At 34.5% G+C, this 23,693-nt stretch overlaps 1 protein-coding gene and 1 non-coding gene across 4 annotated transcripts in view; both read left to right on the forward strand.

Moving 5' to 3' along the window:
* Nucleotides 1-23,693, forward strand: part of MAP4K3 (mitogen-activated protein kinase kinase kinase kinase 3) — a 203,897-nt gene that overhangs the window by 144,233 nt on the left and 35,971 nt on the right. For all 3 annotated transcript variants that reach the window (XM_004369535.2, XM_004369536.2, XM_023735692.1), the window contains 8 exons: nt 5,102-5,160; nt 11,255-11,293; nt 12,848-12,901; nt 13,983-14,025; nt 15,641-15,800; nt 16,597-16,709; nt 20,012-20,053; nt 22,579-22,663. In XM_004369535.2, coding sequence (XP_004369592.1) covers nt 5,102-5,160; nt 11,255-11,293; nt 12,848-12,901; nt 13,983-14,025; nt 15,641-15,800; nt 16,597-16,709; nt 20,012-20,053; nt 22,579-22,663 — 595 coding nt within the window. The remainder of the gene's footprint in view (nt 1-5,101; nt 5,161-11,254; nt 11,294-12,847; nt 12,902-13,982; nt 14,026-15,640; nt 15,801-16,596; nt 16,710-20,011; nt 20,054-22,578; nt 22,664-23,693) is intronic.
* On the forward strand, nt 18,507-18,643 carry LOC111821511 (small nucleolar RNA SNORA67). The gene has a single exon (XR_002824902.1). It is a non-coding gene; the product is annotated as a small nucleolar RNA SNORA67 (small nucleolar RNA).

Raw genomic sequence — 23,693 nt, forward strand, 5'->3', positions numbered from 1 at the left:
TTTTTCTTCACTTCTTCCAGGTTGAGAAATGCTGAGCGTGTTCTTCCCTTTTGGTTTTCTAACTCCAGGTCATTATACATTTCATTATAATACTTTACGTTGTCTTCTCCAGCAGCCCTTTCAGATCTTCTGTTTAGCTCTTTTACTTCATCATTTCTTCCTTTTGCTTTAGCTGTTCTACATTCAAGAGGAAGTTTCAGAGTCTCTTCTGACATCCATTTTGGTCTTTTCTTTCTTTCCTGTCTTTTTAATACCTTTTGCTTTCTTCATGTATGGAATACACAGGAATCAAATTGACTACATCTGTGGAAAGAGACAATGGAAAAGCTCAATATCATCAGTTAGGACAAGGCCAGGGGCCAACTGCAGGATGGCCCATCAATTGCTATAAAGATTACTGCCTAAAACCCTAGAGGGCAGTTCTACTCTTGTCATATAGGGTCACTGTGAGTCAGAATCGACTTAATGGCACACGACAACAACAAGCTAAAATGACAGTGAAATCTGTTGTGGCAACAAAAGACCACAGAATAAAGAATTTAAGTTAACTCTTTTCATTAGTATGCTGTATGCAGGAAAGACAACAACAACAAAATAATGCAGAAACATAATACTTTAGAGTTATAAATATTCCTTTCTGTACCTTTGTGTGGAACCAGCCTAGTAATTTGAACAAGTTATTATGGCTCTTTTCCCTCAAAGTGTACCCCAACCTACCCCATCTTTCCCACATCCCCAGGGATAAGGAGTTTCCTATGATACGTGGGAACATTTGACAGGGGTTTTGTGACACAGGAGGGCTTTGAGTAGAGAGGAATCTTGCGGGGTAAGTTAGCTTGCAGGTAGTTCTGGTCGAAGAGGGATGAATGAAATCTTTGTCAGACTCTACCATAAAATCAGCTTTTAAAAACTCTTAATGATAATAATAGCTGGCATTTTCTGGCACTCTTTATGTACCAGGCATTATTCTAAACACTTTACACATATTAACTCATTTACCATTATTATCCTTGTTTTGCAAATGGATTTGAGGTGCAAAGAAGCCCAAATTGGTCTATGGTCACCGACCTAAAAAGTAACAAGAGCTGGGATTTGACCCTAGCAGCCTAGCTCAGGAGTTCACACTTAAACCACTGTGCTATATTGCCTGTCCCCAGCATCATCACTGTACTTTCTTTCCGCTAATACTGGGCTGGCTCTCTCGCTGTCATTCTCTCTCTTAATCGACATATGTTCCATTGTTATTTCAATAGCCTGATTTCATCTCTCCTAAAACCTTGGCACTGTGAACAAATTTTCAGCTCTTCAAATGCCTGTTGCCAGCCCCTAGACACCTGGTGAACCTGAAGTGTCTGAATCTTACCTTAGTCAGCAGTTGGCACCCAGAGGAGAGCCCTACATTTTCTGGAACCCAGAAGAAACGTTTAGCCCCTTAAAGATCTTGCTGCTTAAAAGTTCTCTATCATCAATGATGTGTGGTTGTTTTAACTGCTAAATGTATGCATTTTGTGATTTTTAAGAATAAATTTAGAAAATTACACATCAATTTTTGTTACTGCAATAAAGTTGTTTTTTTAAATCACTAAAAGTTCAGGTGATCATAATGTATGAAGCCGGAAAAACAGCTTGATTTGTAGGATTGACAGTCATTAAGACAGGTCTTTTAATTTTGAAAAAGTCAATTTGTTACCCAAGTTGAAAAACCAAACAAAACACTCATTATAGCACGATAATTAAATTGTAAGAGTTTTGTCCATAACGATAAAAATCCGTTTATTCTACAAAATGCTATCTTTCGATTAAAAGATTATATTACAAGTAGATCTGATTTGATGCTGTTTTTTCTTTTAATTTGCCCAGTTTTACTGGGCATTTTGAAGCCATACACCAATGAAAAATACATTAAAAGTTAATTATATATAAAACACTATGTTAATTGCTGTAGAAGAATATAAAGAAGTAGTAACATAGTCGTTGCCCTGAAGAAGCTTGTAGTATCCCTGAACAGCTAAGAATGAAATATTTAAATAGTAATTAAAACAGTAATACATGTCGGAAAGCTATACCTGATTAATATTAATCAGTACACATTTAAGAATACTTTAAAATTCCCTGTGAATTCGGTCAAAATTGAATTAAGTCACTTAAATTTATTCTGGGAAAGAAACAGTAAATGCCAACTTTGTTAATTTATATCTGTTAAACTAGTATGAAATGTATGTTCTGTGGATACTTTCCTTAATTACAGGAAGAATTTCAAGGGAAATCTCATTTCAGAATTGCAGAGTGATAGAACATTTTACAGAATATCAAACCTAACCTGCTGAAGTTCTTTCCAAGTTTACAGCACAAATGTCATGTTATTGAACTTTAGGCTGCTTAAGTCTTCAGGTTTTATTAGTCAAAATACTGCTTAATCAGTTAATGTTCTGTCCCCACTTGTTCTCTGACTTTTATAGAAGTACAAAATGTTTGACTTTCCTGGCTTCACTCCCTGATTACTTCTGTAAATCATCTGCCACATTAAAAGGATCTCACCTTGCTAACAACCTTATTCATGCTGTAATTTTCTTTTTTCTCAGCTTAGATATATTGCTGAAGCCTTTTTTTCTTTTGTATTAGCAACTGTATCGATTCTGTTGATCTTGCTGTTTTCTCATCAGGTGTAGACTGTAATCTCCTGACGGGATGTAAAGAAAACTATCAAGAGATTTTCTTAACTGTCTCTTCTCCTTTTCCAGTGTTGCGCTTTACCTGCTTTGTCCTTTTTCAACTCTTTCTCACACCGTATTTTCTTAGCAGCTTCATCCTAGGTTTAGGAACACTCCCCTGTCCGTTGAAAGGAACCGTTGACGTTGGGACTCTCTGACCCAGAAACCATAACTGGCCTGGGATAACCGTCTTGAACTTTTGTTTGAGTCTTCAGGTTGAACCTCTACTAGGCCGCTGCATGTTTTCAGTGCATGTCGTCACTTACATGACTTTACTGTGTAGTTAAACGTTGTTCATTAATAAATTGATGCATGAGTAACGCTATTAATTTTTTTTCTGTCCTGGCATCCTTAAATATATTCTTACTTAGCTTATAAAGGATGGCCATATGATACGACCATCTAGTAAACCAAAAAAATAAAAACCCATTGCCGTTGAGTCGATTCCGACTCACAGCGACCCTGTGGGACAGAGTAGAACTGCCCCAATAAGGTTTCCAAGGCTGAAATCTTTACAGAAGCAGACTGCCACATCTTCCTCCTGTGGAGCAGCTGGTGCGTTCGAACCATCAACCTTTTAGTTAGCAGCTGAGTGCTTAACCACTGTGCCACCAGGGCTCCTCTCCATAAAGATTATAGCCTTGGAAGCCCTATGGGGCGGTTCTACTCAGCCCTATAGGGTTGCTAGTTGCTGTGAGTTGGAATCTACTTGACGTTTTCAGGTTTTTATTTCAAGTCATGACCGCCTGAATTGTTCAGTATAACTGCTCTGTAGCAGTCCTGTGATAACATACTGATTTTATCCCATTAAAAATTTATTGTTATAAATTAGAACAGGTGTGCTTTTTTAATAAGAATTTCATGTGAGACTAGTGTGACAGTCAATTAGCTTTTTTGTTTATTGTGTGTTTTATGTCACAGGTAAGAAACATTATTATGCATAACAGAACACAAATATTGAAGAAGACAAAATTTGAGCCTTGTCTAAATCAGAATTTTGATTTTTATTTTCATCAGTTTTTTTTTTTTTTTTTTTTTTTTTGATAAGTCTTGGAGCACATATTTTAAGGTGCTTTTCACCTCAGTGTAATATATTGCTTAGAATTTTTACATTCCTGGCCTTGGTATTTTTGTGATCTATATTTTGTATCTTAACAAGGCTGAAGTGTTAGTTACCTATGGACAGGAAAATAAGCATGGAGTTAAACCGGCATTTATTTAGGCCCTAGTGAATGTGTGCTCAGTACTTGCTAGACCCTGTGCTGCAGGAAAGTAAGATGGATTTGACAGTTTCCCTTTCTTTGAGGAGCTTACAACCTGCCTACTATATGTATATATATTTTTCCTGCTTACTATTTTTACAGAGTTGTAAATAGATTAGTTAAAATATAGTGTAAGTGCTGGAGGAGAACTATGTATTAATGCTGTGGAGACATGACAAAGGCCACAACTGTCTGCCTGGGTCAGTCTTAGAAGGAGTCTCCAAGCAGGTGACTTTTGCAGTAAGTCCTGATCATACATCTGGCAGTGCCTTGGAAAAATCAAAGCATTTTAAGTCCAGTATGTTCTAATGAAAATAACATTCATTTAAAATGTTAAATACTGTATATGATTAAAACAGGACTTGAATACCGTGCCTTAAAAAACAGAGAAAAGAAGCCAACTTTATTTTGTACTTTCTATGGTTGGAAAGCACATTTGATTTCTAGAGAAGCTGTTTGAGTATGGCACATGTATTGTTCATCCCTTTAAACTATAGTCCTGAACATTCAGTGGAAATGATGAAATAGTTGAGGAACTGCTTTAATAATATTCATTTGAAATTTTGCTAACTTTTCAGTCTTTTAAAAAATTCGTAAAAGTCCCCTAGTACAACTGATAACCTCCTACAAGTTCACATACATAATTTACTTAAAATAGCACCCTATTTTACATCTTTAAAAATTATTGCCTACATGAAGCAACAGTAGATATATATGAATGTGTATATATACATAATTATTTCAGATCCTTTATACAAAGTCAAACCATGATTTTTGTTAGTTGTTTTCTAATTTTGCTTCATTATAGCTTGAGAGTAAATGTCTTATTTGAGCTTTCTTCTCTTTAAAAATGGATTTTTATGTTAATTACAATAATAGCAACCAAAAATGAAACTTGCATGTATTATTTGAATGCTCAGAAAAATACTGAACTTAAATAATAAATCAGAACTGCAAACTTCTAAAAATTGTTTATTGTTGAAGTCCTATCATGCCTCCTTTTTAAGAACTTAGAGCAATACAGATTTATTTGGTATCTGAGGTTTCTCTTTTAAAAATAATATAATTAGCGTATTATCATATACAATATACTACAATTTTACTAAATATTTCATTTTGTACTACTAGGATCTACAACTAGAATATGGACAAGGACACCAAGGTAGTTACTTTTTAGGTGCAAACAAGTAAGTAAAGTTCACTTTAAATTCAAGAATAATTCATTTACCTTTAATATTATATTTTATCATTTTATTGGACTGGTAGATTTATTTTATAATGTGCTTTTTTAACTTTTTTCATTGCTGTATTGTTAATCATTTAGTTAATTGTCATATCGGGGGGATCAACTTAAATTTTATATCCAGCTACTTTGTAGGCCTATCTTGTTAGAGAAAACCAAGTAAATTCTACCTGAAGATAAATATATGTTGCATCAATTTATTGATTTTATTTGTAAAGTTCACCTGTTTATTCCTCACAAAACTTGCTTTGGTAAATCTGTTGTATGTGCTGGCTACTAAAAACAGCTAGAAGTAGTCAAATTATTTAGAAATTTTAGCCTTAACTTTTTAGCTGTTAGAAAACCTAACCCGTTGCCATCCAGTCGATTCCAACTCATAGCGACCCTATAGGACAGTGTAGAACTGCCCCACGGGGTTTCCAAGGAGCGCCTGGTGGATTCAAACTGCTGACGTTTTGGTTAGCAGCCGAGCTCTTAACCACTGCGCCACCAGGGTTTCCTTTAGCTGTTGGAGTCTTTTAAACAGTAGATAATAGTTAAAATGTGTGTCTCATGTCTTAAAAGTTTTCAGTGCATGCAAGAAATAAATTCAGCAATTATCCAGCGCCTGCCCTACACCAGACACTATCTAGGTGGTAGGAGCACAGTGATTTTTTAAAAAAAGCAGTTTACAAGCTGTAACAATTAGGTTAGCAAGATATGGAAGGTAAGACTCAGCTGTTCCCCATACATTCAGTCCATGAATCATGGATACGTTTTCATTATCTATACAAACTACTAGTTTATAAGGGAATGTTATTTAAATTGTCAAAATCTCCCAGCAGTGTAGAGATTATTTTAATAACCAGAACAACTTAAAATTCCCATTGTATTAAAATTTTATATTTTTTATAAAGCTAAATGTTTAATTTTTAATTTAAATACACTATTTTTCCAACACAGAGTAAAGGCTTTGAATGACAACCTAGAGAAGAACATTAGTTTTGATTTAAGCTGAACTTTGGTTAAATATTATGAATTTTTTTTTATTAACCTTAATTATGATTTCTGAAACAGAAAATAAGTATAAAATTTCTCTAGTAGGAAAATGAAATTTTATCTAATTAGTAACTATTTGCAATTTACAGTTTGTGCTAGTTTGTGGAAAGGCAGGAAAATTTGTCTCTTGGTGGGTTATCAAAAAAATTTCTGAAGTGTTTTTCATGTTATTTTATCTAAATAGAAGCCCACTAGTTTTAAGGACCTTGTTATAGCTGTTAGTTTTGGTGTACTTTAAGAGACTAGATAATTTGGTAAAATTATAATTTATTTAACTTTTTTGGTTTATTTTAAGTATATTTTTAAAATTATATGCTTGCAAAAATATAGGAAAATACAGCTATTACTAAACATTTTGCCAGATTCCTTAGTTTCCATTGTTTGATTTCTGAGTGTTTGGCATTTTCATAGTGTGTATTTACTTTGGCTAGGTAAAACATTAATAATTTGCCCAACCTTCATTTTTTGATTAATTGGATCCCTGCTTAAGGAACTGTATTCTATATAACGAATCACTGGCAAGGTAGGTTGGCCAGAAATTTGACCTTTGGCTGTGTTTTGTGTGCAGGCATATACATACATGTGACATGAGCATGGATGGAGCATTTCTCTTACTGTAGTAATATGTCTGCTTTATTCTCATGACTAGGCAGTGTTTAAAACTCACAAGATTTCCTGCTTTCTCCATAGGTGATCAGGCAGACAGATTTCCATTTGTGGGTTTCTACCTACTCCGGACCATACGGGAACTGTCTAATTAGAATTGCTATATAGGATTTTTTTTTTTTTTTTTAACAGAATACTGGGTTGTCTACTTTTCTTTTGAATTCTGATATTATTAGGGTCAGTTTTTCTGGCCAAATATGTAAAACCCAACAAAATATTATTTTTAAAGGAAAACTCTAGATTATTTCTGATTGATTTTTTTAATGTACACCGAAATTTTTAAAGAAAAATTTTTCTCTAATGACTTAAATTATAGTGAAAAGAGTAAATTTAATCACACAATTCCTGGTACAAACTATTGTTTTACCAACTATGATAGTAGTAGTGAATGCCAGATCCAGAGTCAGAATTGCCTTTTTCTGTAAGCTACAGGACTTTGAGAATTTACCTCAATTTTCTCATGTAAAATGGAAATTATAATAGTACCTATCTCATAGGGTTCTAAGAATGAAACGGAATAATTATTGTAAAGCATTTAGTACATTAAGGATTTCGCATTGCCCATTGGGCTTCAGCATAGCAACAATTGTGAGGATGGTGCAGGACCAGGCAGCATTTCATTCTGTTGTACACAGGGTCGCTATGAGGGGGAACCGACTCGACGGCACCTAACAACAACAACAAACGATTTAGCAAACACTTACTAGTTGTCCTTGTTGGCTGAATAAGAGCAACTAATAAGTTACTACTATACGAGCAAGTAAATAGTACGAATGAATGAAACTGCTTGAGAGGTTTGGAGAAATAGATAGTTTTTTGTTCTGTTTTGTTTTTATTTCAGAGTAGTACTTATAGATTTTTCTGGGCAGCTAAGCAGTTTTGAAAGATTTTAGTAACCAGCAGCACAAATTCTTTGGCCAATTCGAATATGTAGAGATGCGTGGAGTGTTTTAGTGTTTTAGACTTCTCTCCATATCAGTTTCTTCACTTCATCAGTTAAATCTGTGTACATTCTCCCATTTTTAATCATTTCATCAAAATTTTCTGATCATTTTAGATTGACTTAGTAATTCAGTATCTGAGGGCATCATTTTTAGTTTGATTTGTTTTTTACTTCCTAAAAATTGCATAAAGAAGAATCCAAGTAGACTAGTGAATAGTGATTAAACGAATAATGTCTTTACAAGGATCGATACAAAGCTGGTTCCTATGAGGCGGAGGTTAAAGATGTCGGCTGTTTTTCCAAGCTGCTGTACACCTCCATCATCTCTGACGTCAACTACTCCCTCTCGCCTCAGTACTCTCCCCCTGTCTTTGGGTTCCCTAATTTCTTGCAACGTCTACAGAACTCACGGACCATATAAAGGAAATGGCTCACGAGGTTTGGGAGGCTGGCAAGTCCCAAATTCATGGGTCAGGTGTAGACTTCTCCCTGGCCCTCAGTCTCTGCCCAGAGGCACTCAGCTTTCGTGCTCCGTGGGCCCAGAAGCCCGCTGTGCCATCCGGTGCAGATCTCTGCTGCTGGTTTCTGCTTCAGGTCTCTCCTTCTTTGGTGGTGTGGACTCTCCTCTTTGCTCTGGAATTGGCTCTGTTTTAAGGCAGAACTGACCAATCCCCTTGGTGTAGGCCCCAATTACCCTATCACATAATTACCTGGCTATAGAGGCCCACAAAAATGTAATTAATCCACCACAGTGATATTGTTTATTGTGTAGGATAGGATCTTGATGACTAAATCAGTATCACTTTTTCTCCAGGTCTCTAAAATTACAGTATTTACTGTTTTAGCAAATTTAGCCATGTTCCATTTTTTTTCTTTTATAAAACCTAAAAGCAAACCACATATTTTACTTTTCCTTAAGGGTTTATGATTTTTGCAACTTTGTTAACAAAATTTCTTAACACATAGTAGGAAATTTTCAACAATAAAAAGGATACATGAGTCTCTAGACCATGAGCTAGTGCTTTTCCGTGATCTCTTATTCTGCCGTTCTTTCTTACTCTTAGAGAATCCAGTATTCCCAGGAAGATTCCTTTTAAGAAAGTGGAATGCCATATGAATACAATTAAATGCGAAAACTAAAACTACATTTTAAATTTCCTCCCTACTTATTTTCAAATCCTAATATTCTCTTCTAGAGAAGGAACTCCCTCAAAAAATATTGTCACATGCTTAAGAAAAAAATATTTTTTCGTATCTTCTAAAACGGTATAAAAGCCCACTGCACAGTTCAGACATTGTATTTAATTTTGGTCTTAAGATCCTTGACAGTCTTAACAATTATTAAGGACTCCAAAGAGCTTTTGATTATATGGATTATAACTGTCAAAATTTATTGTATTGGAAATTTAACTGAGAAATTTTAAAAGTATTTATTAATGTATTCAAAATAACAGTAAAATACCCATTACATGTTACCATAAATAGCATATTTTTTTCTGTGTATTAAAACAAAGTTCCTCATCCTTAAGGACCAGTTCAAATGCCAACTTTTCATGGTGCCTTCTTATAGCACTGATTCCTGTCAACGAGACCTAGAGGCAGCAAATAATTGCAGTAAGAAGCTTCATATATGTCAGTGTAATACAGCAAACGTGTTGTCGAGAACAAAACAGAATATTTAGTTAAAAAAAAAAGTGGCATTTTTTTATTTTATTTGCAAATCGTCTTAATGTCTAGCTTAATAGAAGACAGTTGAATTCTCCTATCTGCTTCTCATATTCTGTTGTGATATCCCCCGTCTTGTAGTCTCTGGAAATCTCAGTATATACCATGAGAGGATGAGAGTGGAAGAAGTGAATGCCTTAATATTATGAGAATAGTTTTGACCTTGCAGACCCCCTCCCTGCAAGGGACTCCGAGACCCTCATGGTTCCCAGACCACACTTTGAGAACTACTATTTAAAGAAATGTTGCTTAGTCAATAATAATATAGAAAATACTAATATGAGTACTTAGACTGTGTTCTAAATTCTTCTAAGCACTTTGCCTATATTAATTTATTGTATCTTCACACAAACAGTTTGATATAAATACTGTTGTAATCCCCATTTTACAGATACGGAAACTGAAGCTGACAGTGGTGGAGGCAGGATTCCATTTCAGGCAGTCTTTCCTTCAAAGCATGCAGTCATTTTGCTATACTGCCTCTAGGCAGAAGCCTCTGCCTTCGTAGAGCCCTTGAAGAGCTTTGTGAATAAAGACAATAGATTTGACTGTGGTGCCTCCATTTTTCTATCTTCGAAATAGAACTTGCAATTAGTTTATAGTTTACCGATATCGTTTACCATTTTGTCATTCAAAACTTACATTGTTATGAAGCTGCCCTGATTAAAATCTTTGATGACTACAATCTATTCTATTAATTGCTTATAGCAGATAAACTTACCTTTCAGTTTCTCTGGTTATATGTCTGGTAATTCTAGGGGTAGGAGGAAAAATGATTAGAAGGTGCTGCCTTATAACTTTTGAGGAGAGTGAATTTTCTGCCGGATCACCTTTACCCCGTAATTTGTCAGTGACCCTGTCTCTATCTCATTAGTGTTAAGAAGGCTATTTTTGAGTTTTTATGTGTGAAGAATATAGTATAGGAGCTATGCTACATGAACTTGCAGTGAAAATAAAGGAACTTCAGGAATGCCATGAGTGCTCTCTTACATTCCTGAAGAATCAAAGTTTTTATACACTATTCCTAATGGTAAAATCCTCACACCTGGTCTGATACAGGCTTAGTCTCCCAAAAGTGTAAATGTGTTTGCCAGTACACCACTGGAGAACAAATACTTCAGGTGAGTGTCTTCTATGAAACTAAAGTGCTACTACATTCATGGATTCACATCACATGCATGCATGCTTTTGCAGAGAGATCCAACATGTTGAGCTTCATTTTGTAGGACTGCCTGAGAGCGTGATTTTTTTCAGAGTGTGTCACCTTCCTGATTTTAAGAAAAAGAAAATATAATTTCAGGTGTCAGGTAAAAGTTTCCAGGTAAAATCTGGATCCTGGACATCCCTGACTATGACCCTGCAATCATTGTTTTGTCAGTCCTATTGTGACATTTCATGGTGGGTTGTCTTCTGTTTGAACTGATATTTTTCAATAAACATTAGGATTTATTTTATTCATTTACGTATTAGCTATAGAAAATGTGGATATCTCATTAAATATAATGTGATATTTTGAGGTTCAAAGATGATCTTTGTAGCAAATTTTCAGTAAAGAGTAAAAATAATGATGAAAAAATTTATGGGTAAGATTAAAGTGATAAAATATATACTTGGTATTCCTTTGCTTATTTATTTATATTTGTTATTTTTTGTTTTGTCTTATAAGGAGTCTCCTGAAGTCTGTTGAAGAAGAATTACATCAGCGGTAATTGTAATATTCAGTTACAGTTAAAATACTTTATACTTTGTGTCACAGATGAATGAAGTCAGCATGCCCCCTTAAATCATGTAGCTTAAGGTGTTTTGATGTTGAGTTATTTAAGTTCTGGATCTATGCTGTAAAGATGTAGAAAGAAGTAAAATTGTGTCTTGCAATAGCCCTTTCTGCATTTTCTAAACTTCCTTTTTTGTTGTTGTTGTTAATTTTATTGTGCTTTGGGTGAAAGTTTACAGCTCAAGTAAGTTTCTCATCAAAAATTTATACACATACTGTTTTGTGACATCGATTGCAATTCCCGCAATGTGATAGCACTCTCCCCCTTTCCGCCCTGGGTTCCCTGTGCCCAGTTGTCCAGTTTTTTTTGTCCCTTCCTGCCGTCTCGTCCTGCTTTTGGACTAGAGTTGCCCATTTGGTCTCCTATATTTGATTGAACTAAGAAGCACATTCCTTACATGTGTTATTGTTTATTTTATAGGACTGTCTAGTCTTTGTCTGAAAAGTGGGCTTCAGGGGTAGCTTCAGTTTTGAGTTAGGGTATCCAGGGACCATAGTCTTGGGGGTTCCTGCAATCTCTGTCAAACCAGTAAGTCTGGTCTTTTTTTTGTGAATTTGAATTTTGTTCTACATTTTTCTCCCGCTTTGTCCTGGACTGTCTGTTGTAATCCCTGTCAGAGTGGTTGGTGGTGGTAGCTGGGCACTACCTAGTGCTTCTGGGCTCAGGCTGGTGGAGGCTGTGGTTCATATGGTCTGTTAGTCCGTTGGGCTCATATTTTCCTTGCCTCTTTGGTATTCTTCGTTCTTCTTTTTTCCAGACAGGATGAGACCAATAGATGTATCTTAGATGGCCTCTCGCAAGCTTTTAAGACCCTAGACGCTACTCACCAAAGTGGGATGTAGAACATTTTCTTTATGAACTATGTTATGCCATCTAACCTAGATGTCCCTCAGTACTGTAGTCCCCAGCCCTCATCCTCAGCAGCTCAGTCCCTCAAGGTATTTGGGTGTGTCTAGGAAGCTTCTGTGTGTAAACCTTTTCTTGAGTTTTTATAATAGTGGCCTCATACAGCATTTGCCCTTATGTGATTGACTTATTCACTCAGCATAATTCCCTCCATATTCATCCATGTTGTGTGATGCTTTACAGATTCATCGTTGTTCTTTATCATTGCATAGTATTCCATTGTGTGTACGTACCATAATTTATCATTCATCTGTTGATGGACGGTTAGGTTGTTTTCATCTTTTTGCTATTGTGAACAATGCTGCAGTGAACACGGGTGTGCATATGTCTATTCGTGTGATGGCTCTTATTTCTCTGGGATATATTCCTAGGAGAGGGATTGCTGAATCATACGGTATTTCTGTTTCTAGCTTTTAAAGGAAGTGCCATATTGTTTTCCAAAGTGGTTGCACCATTTTATATTCCCACCAGCAGTGCACAAGAGTTACAATCTCCCTGTCTAAACTTTCTTAAGCTGTTTTGGTGAAGTCCTTTTAATAATGGAATTATTTTTTTTTTTTTTTTTTTTTTTCCTTTAGAGGACATGTCGCGCATTTAGAAGATGATGAAGGGGAAGATGATGAGTCTAAACAGTAAGTTCTGGAGGTTTATTTTGTTTCTGTTTCTGGTAAAGGAAAAAGTGTCATGTTACTTGGTTTTGTCTGTCAGACAGCTTAATATTGATGGTAATTTTCATAGTAGTAAAATAGTATCATGGGTTGTACCACAGTTTCTTTTTTTTTCCTCTACTTGATAATATAGAACTCTGAGGTGTGAAAACTTAGTTATAAACTAGTTTCATAAGCATTAACAAAGACAGTAAATTTTCCTTGTAGTATAATCTTATAAATTAGTCAGTAATTGGTAGCTGCTGTAATTATTGCTATGACTACAAAGAGTCTTATTATACGTTGATTAAATTTCATCTGATGTGTTTCAGGTAAGCTCATTTGGATATAAATGTTTATGTTTAAAGGAGTATCTTCGCATACTATGCATTAGTATTTAGTCCTTCGCGTTTGTTTTTTTTAGGGAAAGAAAAGCATAGCTGCATGGTAGAGTGACAGGAGCACTTGACTAGCAGTTGGGGACATAGGTTTTTCTTTCCCACCTCACTACTTTGTGACCTTGGATCAGGTTGCTTAACCTTTCTGGGCCTTGGTTTCCCCATATGAGACATTTGTGCTTAATCATCTTTTAAGTCTTTCTAAGTTGCTATGCATCTTAGCTTCAGTCAAACAAATTCTGCCTATAATTTCATAGAGCACATATATAGCTTTTGATGAGCTTCATCAAAGATGTTTTAGTAGCAAAAATGAAGATTATGTGATATATTTTATACTGTGTCGTTCTGCAATTTTTCCATAAACAAGTTGTTTAAATTCTTATGTTTATTACCTTTCAATTAATATAAACTGCAGTTGTGCTATTATCTTTTCCAGTTTTAATTACAGTGTAGTATTTGAAACCAAGAAAGTGTGTCTACCTTATAGACTTCAGAATAATACCTCACTTGCAGTATTTCCGGAAATATTTTGGAAAACTCATAATCTTACCAAAAAAAGTACTCACTTATGCAGGTTTTTCTTCCATATCTTTGAAACAATGATTGTAGTTTAGTAATAATTCATTTTAAAAATAAAGAGTTCTGATTCTAAACTTTTGTGTTTTTAGTTCAACCATGAAAGCAAAAATTCCGCCTCCTTTGCCACCAAAGGTAGACAAATTTATTTTTCAGTTTGCGTTTTGGGTGGGTGAGTGTTGGGGTGGGTATTGTTGTTCTGCCACTTTAATACTGTATTGATAGTTATTCAGTAGCTTATTTTCATTTGGGATTCACCAAGAGACATCATGAAGTGTTAACCATAAGCAGATGATTAACCATAAGTATATGATTCTGATTTTTTTTTTTTAATTACACAACTTGTCGTTTAGTGTTTATTTTTAAAAGTTCTACAAATTTCTACACTGAAAATGATTGTATGGTTTGATTAGTATTATTTTACTCAGATTAGAAAAACTTTTTTTTTTTTAATTTATTTTCTCAAAACCTATAATCTGCTAGTAACTGATTTCCTGAGAGTGGATTTATCATCATAGAAGTTTAAATTTCAAATGATACTGTTAAAGTAAAAATACAGAATAGGGCAGTAGTTTTCAATTTTTTTAAACAACAAAATACTTTTATCAAAAAATCATCATAAAATAATAAAGTAATTTTATAAAGTAATTCCCACTGATAGGTTTGTCGTGAGGGTAAAATTAGTTAATATAGATAATGGTTGTATAAATTTATTCTGTAACAAATTTATTTAAAAAGTCAACAGTGAAGCTGTTTTAAGGTTTAAAATCAGGGGTTATAAATGAGAGTTACAGTTTTACCTGTCTTGGTATCCAGTGTATTTCCGTATTCCATTTTCCTTTTATACACTATTGAGAAAATCTTTATTCATACAGGTAAATAATATTGTACTTGCTTGTTTAGTTTTATATTAACAGAAATATACAAAAAAACAAACCCATGGCTGTTGAGTCAATTCCAACTCATAGCTACCCTAAAGGACAGAGTAGAACTGCCCCATAGGGTTTCCAAGGAGCAGCTAGTATATTTGAACTCCCGACCATTTGATTACCAACTGAACACTTAACCACTGTGCCACCAGGGCTCCAGTAGAAGTATAGGGATCTGAATTTCAAAGAGACATGTGCTGAGCAACCTTTCTAATAAGGGTCAGGTTTATAAGAATTTATCAATTCTCCAGACTTTCAGCTGGCTGGAGATCACCCGTCATCTGCACAAAAAACTACTGTGATGATATTCTCTAGTAGGATAAAATTTTCATTGGTACTTTCCCTGTACTCCCAGTCTGAAAGATTAAGCTTTAACACAAAAGACCTTGAGTTGTCTAAAATAGATCGTTTAGATTAGCTTTAATAAGGGGTTGAACTTTGTTTAGCCTGAATGTTTAAAATAAAAAGATTCATTTAAACTGGAGGAGATCAGAAAGACCAGAATATTTTTATTTGGTAAGTCTCTAAGTGGAAAGGATTATAAAAAAAATTAACAGAAAGACATAGAGACCTCTTTATTTTTGGGGGGGAGGGGAGCACAGAAGCAAAACCTGAGAGAGACATCATTTGAGTATGTATTTTTAGTATATATTTTAAATAATTGAATATAATAAGATAAATCTGAATCAGATATTTGCATATCCTTGAAACTTGTATGGTGAACACAGTTTGAGAGCCAAAGCCTGTGATACATAATAATATTTACTTCAGGAAAACAATTTCACATTTAATCGTTGGTCTTCTTTTCTGTATTGTTTCAGCCTAAGTCCATCTTTATACCCCAGGAACCTCACTCGACTGAGGATGAGAATCAAGGAACAATCAAGAGGTGTCCCATGTCAGAGAGCCCAGCAAAACTATCCCAGGTTCCGCCTAGACCACCGCCTCCCAGATTACCCCCACAAAAGTCTATTGCTTTAGGTAATTTGGTGAGGGAGACATGAAATAAAATGGAAGAAATCTTTTAAGAGATTATTTGAAATTCCTTTGAGGAAAGGGAGAAGGAAGGCAGTGGCTATAAAGATGTTTTCTGTTTTTGCCTCATGGTTAGAAGGGTAAATTTTTATGGCAGGATTACCTTTGACCCAGTGTGGAAAGTTTTACCCATTATTTCTCATTTTATGTCCAGCTTCCCTCTTCAGAGACTTGTTTATGCCCAGTTCATCATTTAGTTAGAGAGAAACAATTGCAATTTTAACTGTGAACAAACAAGGAAGATATGTTTTGGTTCTATGTTGCTTCTGTTTTAGAAAAAAAGAAGATAATTTGTCTAACCTATTTATTTCATTTAATTACTTTTTAGAAAAATGATGACTGCTGTTTGCTAGGTATTTGTCTCCTAATTAATACTGTAAGGGTTCTTCTGTATTATCCAGAAGAAGCAATTTAAAAAAAGAGCAACTGAAAAGTTTCTTGGCTAACATAATATAAATTCCACTTCTCCTGAAAATAATTATAAATTCAGTGTTTTGTTTTTATCTTTTTAACTCAAACATGTATATTTAGATACAATGTAAATTTAAATTTGTCTATATGCCAAAAATAGAGATATAAAATATATATGTAAGACTTCTTACTTCAGTTGTAAATATTCTGAGTGGGTGATCCCAAATGAGGATTGAAAATGTCTCAGAGTTAATATTATTTTTTCCTACTCAATAGTTTTCTTAATGAAAATTAATCCTTTTGAAATATATTTAAACACATCTTATTGAAGGAAATGGAATGAGCTCCTTCCAGTTAAATGGTGAACGAGATGGCTCATTACATCAACAACAGAATGAACATAGAGGCACAAACCTTTCAAGGAAAGAAAAGAAAGATGTACCAGTAGGTATTTATGTTCAAAAGTTCTACTTCTTTTTGCTTCCTTTTTCACTATTAGTGAAATTACAGCAATTGTATATTTTATAATTAGTACACTGATACTTTGATGTCTCAGTTATAATGATGAATAGATTATTTAAATCTTGGGAAAAATGTATCTTTGCTGTGTAAACTTGAATGATGGCTTTCTGTGGTTCAGATTATTTAAAACAGTCTATTGTATGGTGACTTTCAACATACAGGTAAACATTTAATATTCTTGTGATTGTTCAAAAAATAACTATTTTTATTCTCATTAATGAGAAGTGACTCTTAAACTTCCCCTTATAGTCTCAAGAAGTTATGGAAAAAAGGACATGGACAGATAAGAAAAGCTATAGCTTCTTCCCCAAGACAGATTTCTAACTATAGATTAGACAATTTGTAGTATTGTTGCTCTTATTCAAAGAAAATGACTAACAAGGGGGAAAAACTAAGATTATTTTCTAGTGGATATGAGGTGAGGTAAAATCAGACTCCTGGTATAAGCGTTAGATAAACTATGACATAATTATTAAAACATGAATATTATTTTTTCAGAGATCATGCAAGATTAATAATTTTAAACATTTGTAAAAAAAGTTACCCTTAATGATAGGAAGACATTCGTCTATTATCATAAAACTTTAAACAACAAAAAATTTTAAATCCCTAATAACTTTAACAGATACCAATGAGATTGTGAGCTGCAACAATATGTTCTTTTAAGTTTTTTGTGTACCAATATTTATTGTTAATTTTTGTAGAAATTTATAATGCACTTTATACATTGATCATGGGAAAAAGATGTGGCAGTCTGCTTCCACAAATCTACAGCGTTGGAAACCCTATGTGGCAGTTCTCCTCTGTCCTACAGGGTCGCTATGAGTCAGAGTCGACTGGATGGCAGTGGGTTTGATTTTTTTGGTTTTATTATGTTTATATGCAGATAGCTATGGCTTTGTGCAGTAAGCACATTGCTTGAGGCTTTTGTACTTTATCTGTTTAAATTTTTTTTTTAGTTTCGCTGTAGAATATGACATAGTGTTTCATCAGTTTAAATCTTAGCGGCCCTGCTAATCTACTAATTCAAAAAGTGCAACTTAGTGACTCTGCCACACAGTATAATAACTTTTGAAGAGACATATGAATTTTTATGTCTGCATTTTTTATTCGCTTTTCCATTACCGTGTTTCATTAGGACAAGGACAGTTAAAATAACAGTTTCACTAATTCTGAAATAATATGCCCATGGCTATATTATCAGATAAACTGTATCCATGGTATATTGAAACAATACAGTTTGTGCAGCTGCTTGAAATGATTTACAGCCAATTCTGTTGTTAAATCTGAGAGTTATAACATTCAGAGCTCCTTAATTAAAGTAGATATGATTTAAGGATGTCAGTATAAAAAATATTAAGTACATAAATTCTTTGTAAAGTGGAATCAAAAGTCATCAGAAATTTGAGACAATAATATATGATGATGCTGTACATTCTGAAAAGTATACAAAGTAAAATATTATATAATCTTAATTTTAGAAGTGTGTTAATTACTAATATAAGCAGTACTATATAGAGAATATTTTATTTGTATCATATATCTAAAATCAATTAACAGTAGCTGCTTGCTTTCATTTATCACATCTTTTAAATGTTTCTGATTTATATCAGATTGAGGAAGAGAATACATAATCCTGTTCCTTAAAATACTGTTACTGAGATTAATCTTGACAGAAATTTAGACTTTCATAAAAATTTACATTTAAATTATAAACCATCCCAAGGAGATCCTCTCTCCAGTGGACAAATCATATCCCCCAAGAATGTAGCCCCTTGGGAAGATATCTGACATTCTTGAGAATATACAGGACGAGGGACTATTCTTCTTCTATTCTCTTTATATTGGTTGTATACTCTGGCCAATGACTAATATATTTCAATTCATCAAAATTTAAAACTTCAGTTGACAGAACATACTGTAAATCATCTACAAACCAGGAGAAAATATCTGCAATATACATAGCAGATAAAGTATTCAAATCTAGACTATATTTTTACACAAATAGTGTGTGCCTTCTCCATTTGTTTGCCAACCACTCCCTCCCGCCGTGAGGTATTTTTATAAGTGCACCATGCTAATATTTTTTTACAACAACAAATTAAAAAAAAATTGGCATAGCAGCGCTTGTGAAAATACCTGGGTGGGGGGAGGGAGCGGTTGGCGAACAAACGTAGAAGTTGTGTGTTATTTGCATAAAAATACGGTATAAGGAACTCTAACAAATAGATAAGAAAAAAAATGACTCATTTAAAAAAAATAGCAAAAGACTAATCACAGAAGAGGAAATACAGATTATGCACTTTGTTTTTTAAAAAAGATTCTCAGGTTTCCTAGCAATCAGTGGCATGCAAATTAATGAGAAACATATGAGCAAACATTTTTTACTAATCCGTTCAACAAGACTCAGTGTCTATGAGACTATAGGACCTAGGAAATCTCATTATTACTGGTGGGTATAATTTGATAAGAACACTCTGGAAGGTAGTTTGGCAGTCAGTATCCACTAAAATGTGAAAACTACAGTTGCCATGTTCCAGTAGTTTACTTCTTACAGTATGTCCTAAAAAAACCAATTCACACATGTGCACAAAAAGGCATATGCAAGGGTGTTCATTTCAGCATTGTTATTAGAGTAAAAAATTGAAAATAACCTAAGTACCCAGTAACAATTAGGGAATAATGAAATCAAGTAGGTTATATTCATACTATGCTGCAGTTGAAAACCCTGGTGGTGTAGTGGGTCAGATCGACTCAACGGCATCAGTGTTTTTTTTTAATGCTGCAGTTAAGAGGAATGAACCAGATCTATGTGTACTGACAGAACTACAACCCAATGTTGAGGTGGAAAGTAAATTGCTAAATAGTACATAACTGTTTCTGTTTAATACACACAAAAAAAACAGTACTCTGTTTTCTGTGGAGGCATGAATATAAATGTATACAGAAAGATCCAGAAAGATAACACAAATACATGCATACATATAATGGCCTAGAGAAAGGTTTGAACGAATACACGCTAAACCAGCTTTCTTTGGTACGGGTCCTAGGAATCAGTGGACTCTGGAGGGGTTATAGACAACTTCAACCTTGTCTATAATGTTCTGTTTTACAAAGAGAATGTATTAATATATTTTATTTGTATAAATGTATTTGAAACAGAGTATTGTTAAACAAAACAGCAGCAAAAAAAAAGTGTAATTATGCATGTGTTCTTTTTCTAGAAGCCTATTAGTAATGGTCTTCCCCCAACACCTAAAGTTCATGTAAGTACTAAGTATCAAGTAGGTTGTTTTCAAACTAAGTATCAGGTAGGTTGTTTTCAAACTAAATACAGTGACAAATAATGGCTTGAATGTGTGCTTTTGGTTAGAATTTTTTACCTGTTTCAAATAACCTCCATTACTGAAAAAATTTATAAGGTTGCTAATTTAACATTAATTGATTACATCTGAGATTTAGCTTTTCAAAATAAAATTATGATAAATTATACACTTAAAACACCTTTATTCAAAAAGTGCTAGTAACTTATTTGTGTCTAATTTTGAAGAAAAGGAGCCCTGGTTGCTCAATGATTAAAGCGATTGCTAACCAAAAGGTCGGCAGTTCAGACCACCAGTGGCTCCGTGGGAGAAAGATGTGCTTCCCTAGAGATTTACAGGCTTGGAAACCCTGTGGGGTTGCTATGAGCTGGAATTGATTCAATGGCAATGGGTTTCATTTTTGAAGCAATGTGAAGAAGGCACATGGGTATAAGAGGAAGTATAAAATATAGCTATGACATTTTTTTCTAGCATGTTTTTAAGTATCAGACAGAATTGTAGAAGTAGAAGGAACCCTGAGTGAGGATCTTATCCAAGCCCTTTATTTTGACCGTGAGTAAAACAGACACAAAGATCTTAATCCCTAAGATCCCAAACTCCACCCAACTCTAGCTAAACCTAGAACTATGACTTCTTGTTAGTTGCTGTTGAGTCGATGGCTCTGACTCCAGCTGACCCTGTGTACAACAGAAAAAAATCTTGCGCGATCCTGCACCATATTTACAATCATTGGTATGTTGCAGCCACTGTGTATTTTGAGTGCCTTCCAACCTAGGGGGCTCTTCTTCCACCACTGTATTGGACAGTATTCTGTTGTGATCCACAGGGTTTTCGTTGGCTAATTTTTGGAAGTGTCCAACTCATAGTGACCCCATATACAACAGAACAAAACACTCAACCTGTCCTGCACCATTCTGACAAATCATTGCTATGTTTGAGCCCACTGTTGCAGCTACTGTGTCAATCCATCTCATTGAGTGTCCTCTTTTTCGTTGACCCTCTACTTTACCAAGCATGATGTCCTTCTCCAGGGACTGGTCCCTCCTGATAACATATCCAAAGTACGGGAGATGAAGTCTCATCATCCTTGCTTCTAAGGAGCAATTATTGGGATTAGTTAAGACATACAGTTTCTGCTCAACACCATAAAAACACTTTTATTGGTCTCCTACCACCCGATACTATTGCTAGGCTAAAGTTGTGCTGTTGGTACTATAATCTTAGAAATATTGGTTGGTGGGTTCATATGAGTAAAAAGGAAATTTTAAGATTTATTGTTTTGATTGTTTATGTTAATATTTTAAATTCACTATTGGCAAGTTTGCTTTCAGCATGTTACCTCAGTGTTTGTGAAGAAAACTTCCTGCTATAAAAGATATATAATGCTGTACTTCAAATTTAGCATAATAGGGCAGATATAGAAATTTCCTGTGACCAAATATATTTATAATACTCTCCCCCACCCCAAGTTGTTGGTAGTAAAAGTGATTAAATGAAAGAACTTTCTTGTACATTTAGTATTTATTCTTACTACAACAGTGATTTCAAAATTAACAGTTTGCTATTTGAAGACATAATGAAAGTTCAGGTGAATGATATTGTATCTCATTAAATCAAAATACCAAACGCACTGCCATCAAGTTGATCCCGACTCATAGGAACCCTATAAGATAGAGTAGAATTGACCCACAGGTTTTCCAAGGCTGTATATCTTTACCGAAGCAGACTGCCACATCTTTTTCCCAAAAAGCGGCTGGTGGGTTTAAACTGCTGACCTTTTAGTTAGCAGCCCAAGTGCTTTCTGTGTCATCAGGCTCCTTATATATATCTCATGGTAAGGTATTTATGATTTGAAATATTTGTCAGTAGGCTTATAAATAAGTATTAACATCAAAGACTAAATCATTTTAATAAAGTCATCCAGGTATAATGATCAGATTGTTAAATTAAAAAGAAAAATTAGTCTGTATATTTTGAGATTGTAGTACATATACAGATTTCAAATCAACCATACTTTTTTCACTTTGCAATATTAAATTCATGATTAATACTATTTTTCACCTTTGTATGGATTTCAACTTCCTTATTTACCAGGGAATAATGTATTATTTTTGATGTGGAGCATGTTGGTGATACTCCTGTAAACAGTTTTCCTAGAGAATTCGTTGCTATTACTGCCTTGTTTAGTTGAGAAGATAGAAAAAAATATGACTTTTTTTTTTTCCCCTTAAGTAAAATCTTTTATTGGCTGACAGTCATTGTTGTACCTGCAACCTTTGTAGTTACTTACCACTGTTAGGCTACTGACTATGATTTGATACACTTATTTCTGTAAGTTTGAAGATTAGCAGTATTTTTAGTTTGTCACTTATAGTCTCCCATATTAAATTAGAAAATAATTATATTTTATATTATAGCAAAGACTGCTGTTTTGACTGTTTCATATGGGGCATTCTTTGTTTTTCCAGATGGGTGCATGTTTTTCAAAGGTTTTTAACGGATGTCCCTTGAAAATTCACTGTGCAACATCATGGATAAACCCAGATACAAGAGGTAGTACTGTGCCCTTTTATCTGTTATCTTTCTTTTTTTTTTTTTCCTTTAAATGGGGGCCATGAAAGTATTCAGTTTTGTTTATTTTCTGGCTATCTATTTGATATCTAAATGACATATTTTTAGGTAAATATGTTTCTTTATGCTATTGTCAGTGTTTGGGGTGACACACAGCAACAAAGTTTGATTGTATATTCACCATTTCAATACAGTGATACCATGTCCCTTATCGTATACCGCTGTAATTTTCTCTGGAAATGTTTCTTCTTTGAAGCTGCTCCAGAACAGTGAAATATCTTTGTTTCTTAGACACAGCCATGGATGAAGGAATTTAGCTACTGAAGATCCAGAGTCTGGTGACCACTTTGGAGGATCTCTGTCCTTAGAGAAGGGATCATAATCAGAGTAGTTGTCATTAGGTGCTAAGGACTGTGTCCTGTCTTGCTGTATATCTATAGCTTGTTATCTATGTAAGATATGGAGACATATATGGATGTGTGTGTGTGTGTCAATATATAGAAATACATATATATGTGTGCATTTATACACATAAATATATATATACATATATATATTAATATCTATATAAGATACAGAGACCTATACGACAGACATACACATACATATGTGTGTGTGTTAGTATAGGTCTCTGTATCTTATGTAGATATTAAGATATATATATATATATGTTTTTTATATATGTATGATGTGTTTAAACCATACCTCAAAAAAACACTTTAATTCTGGCCTAACAGCACCAGGTACAGTGTTTGGGGACAGACTCTGAGTACAATGCTGTGTGGTGACCACTCACTCACACGTGGCTCGGAGAAGGGGGACTTACCTTCAGAGGGTTGTGCCAAGGGGAGAAGGGCGAGCCAAGAACAGACACAGGGGCAGGCATGGGGGAAAAGGTCTTACTTCTTGGCAAAAGGAGATCTTCATGGCATTGCCCTGGGTGACCTTGAAGCCCTGCAGGGCATCACGAGCAGCACCTGCCTGTACCTTGTTGTCAAACTCCACAAATGTG

Source organism: Trichechus manatus, unplaced genomic scaffold (assembly GCF_000243295.1).
Source record: "Trichechus manatus latirostris isolate Lorelei unplaced genomic scaffold, TriManLat1.0 scaffold00005, whole genome shotgun sequence".
NCBI lineage: Eukaryota > Metazoa > Chordata > Mammalia > Sirenia > Trichechidae > Trichechus > Trichechus manatus.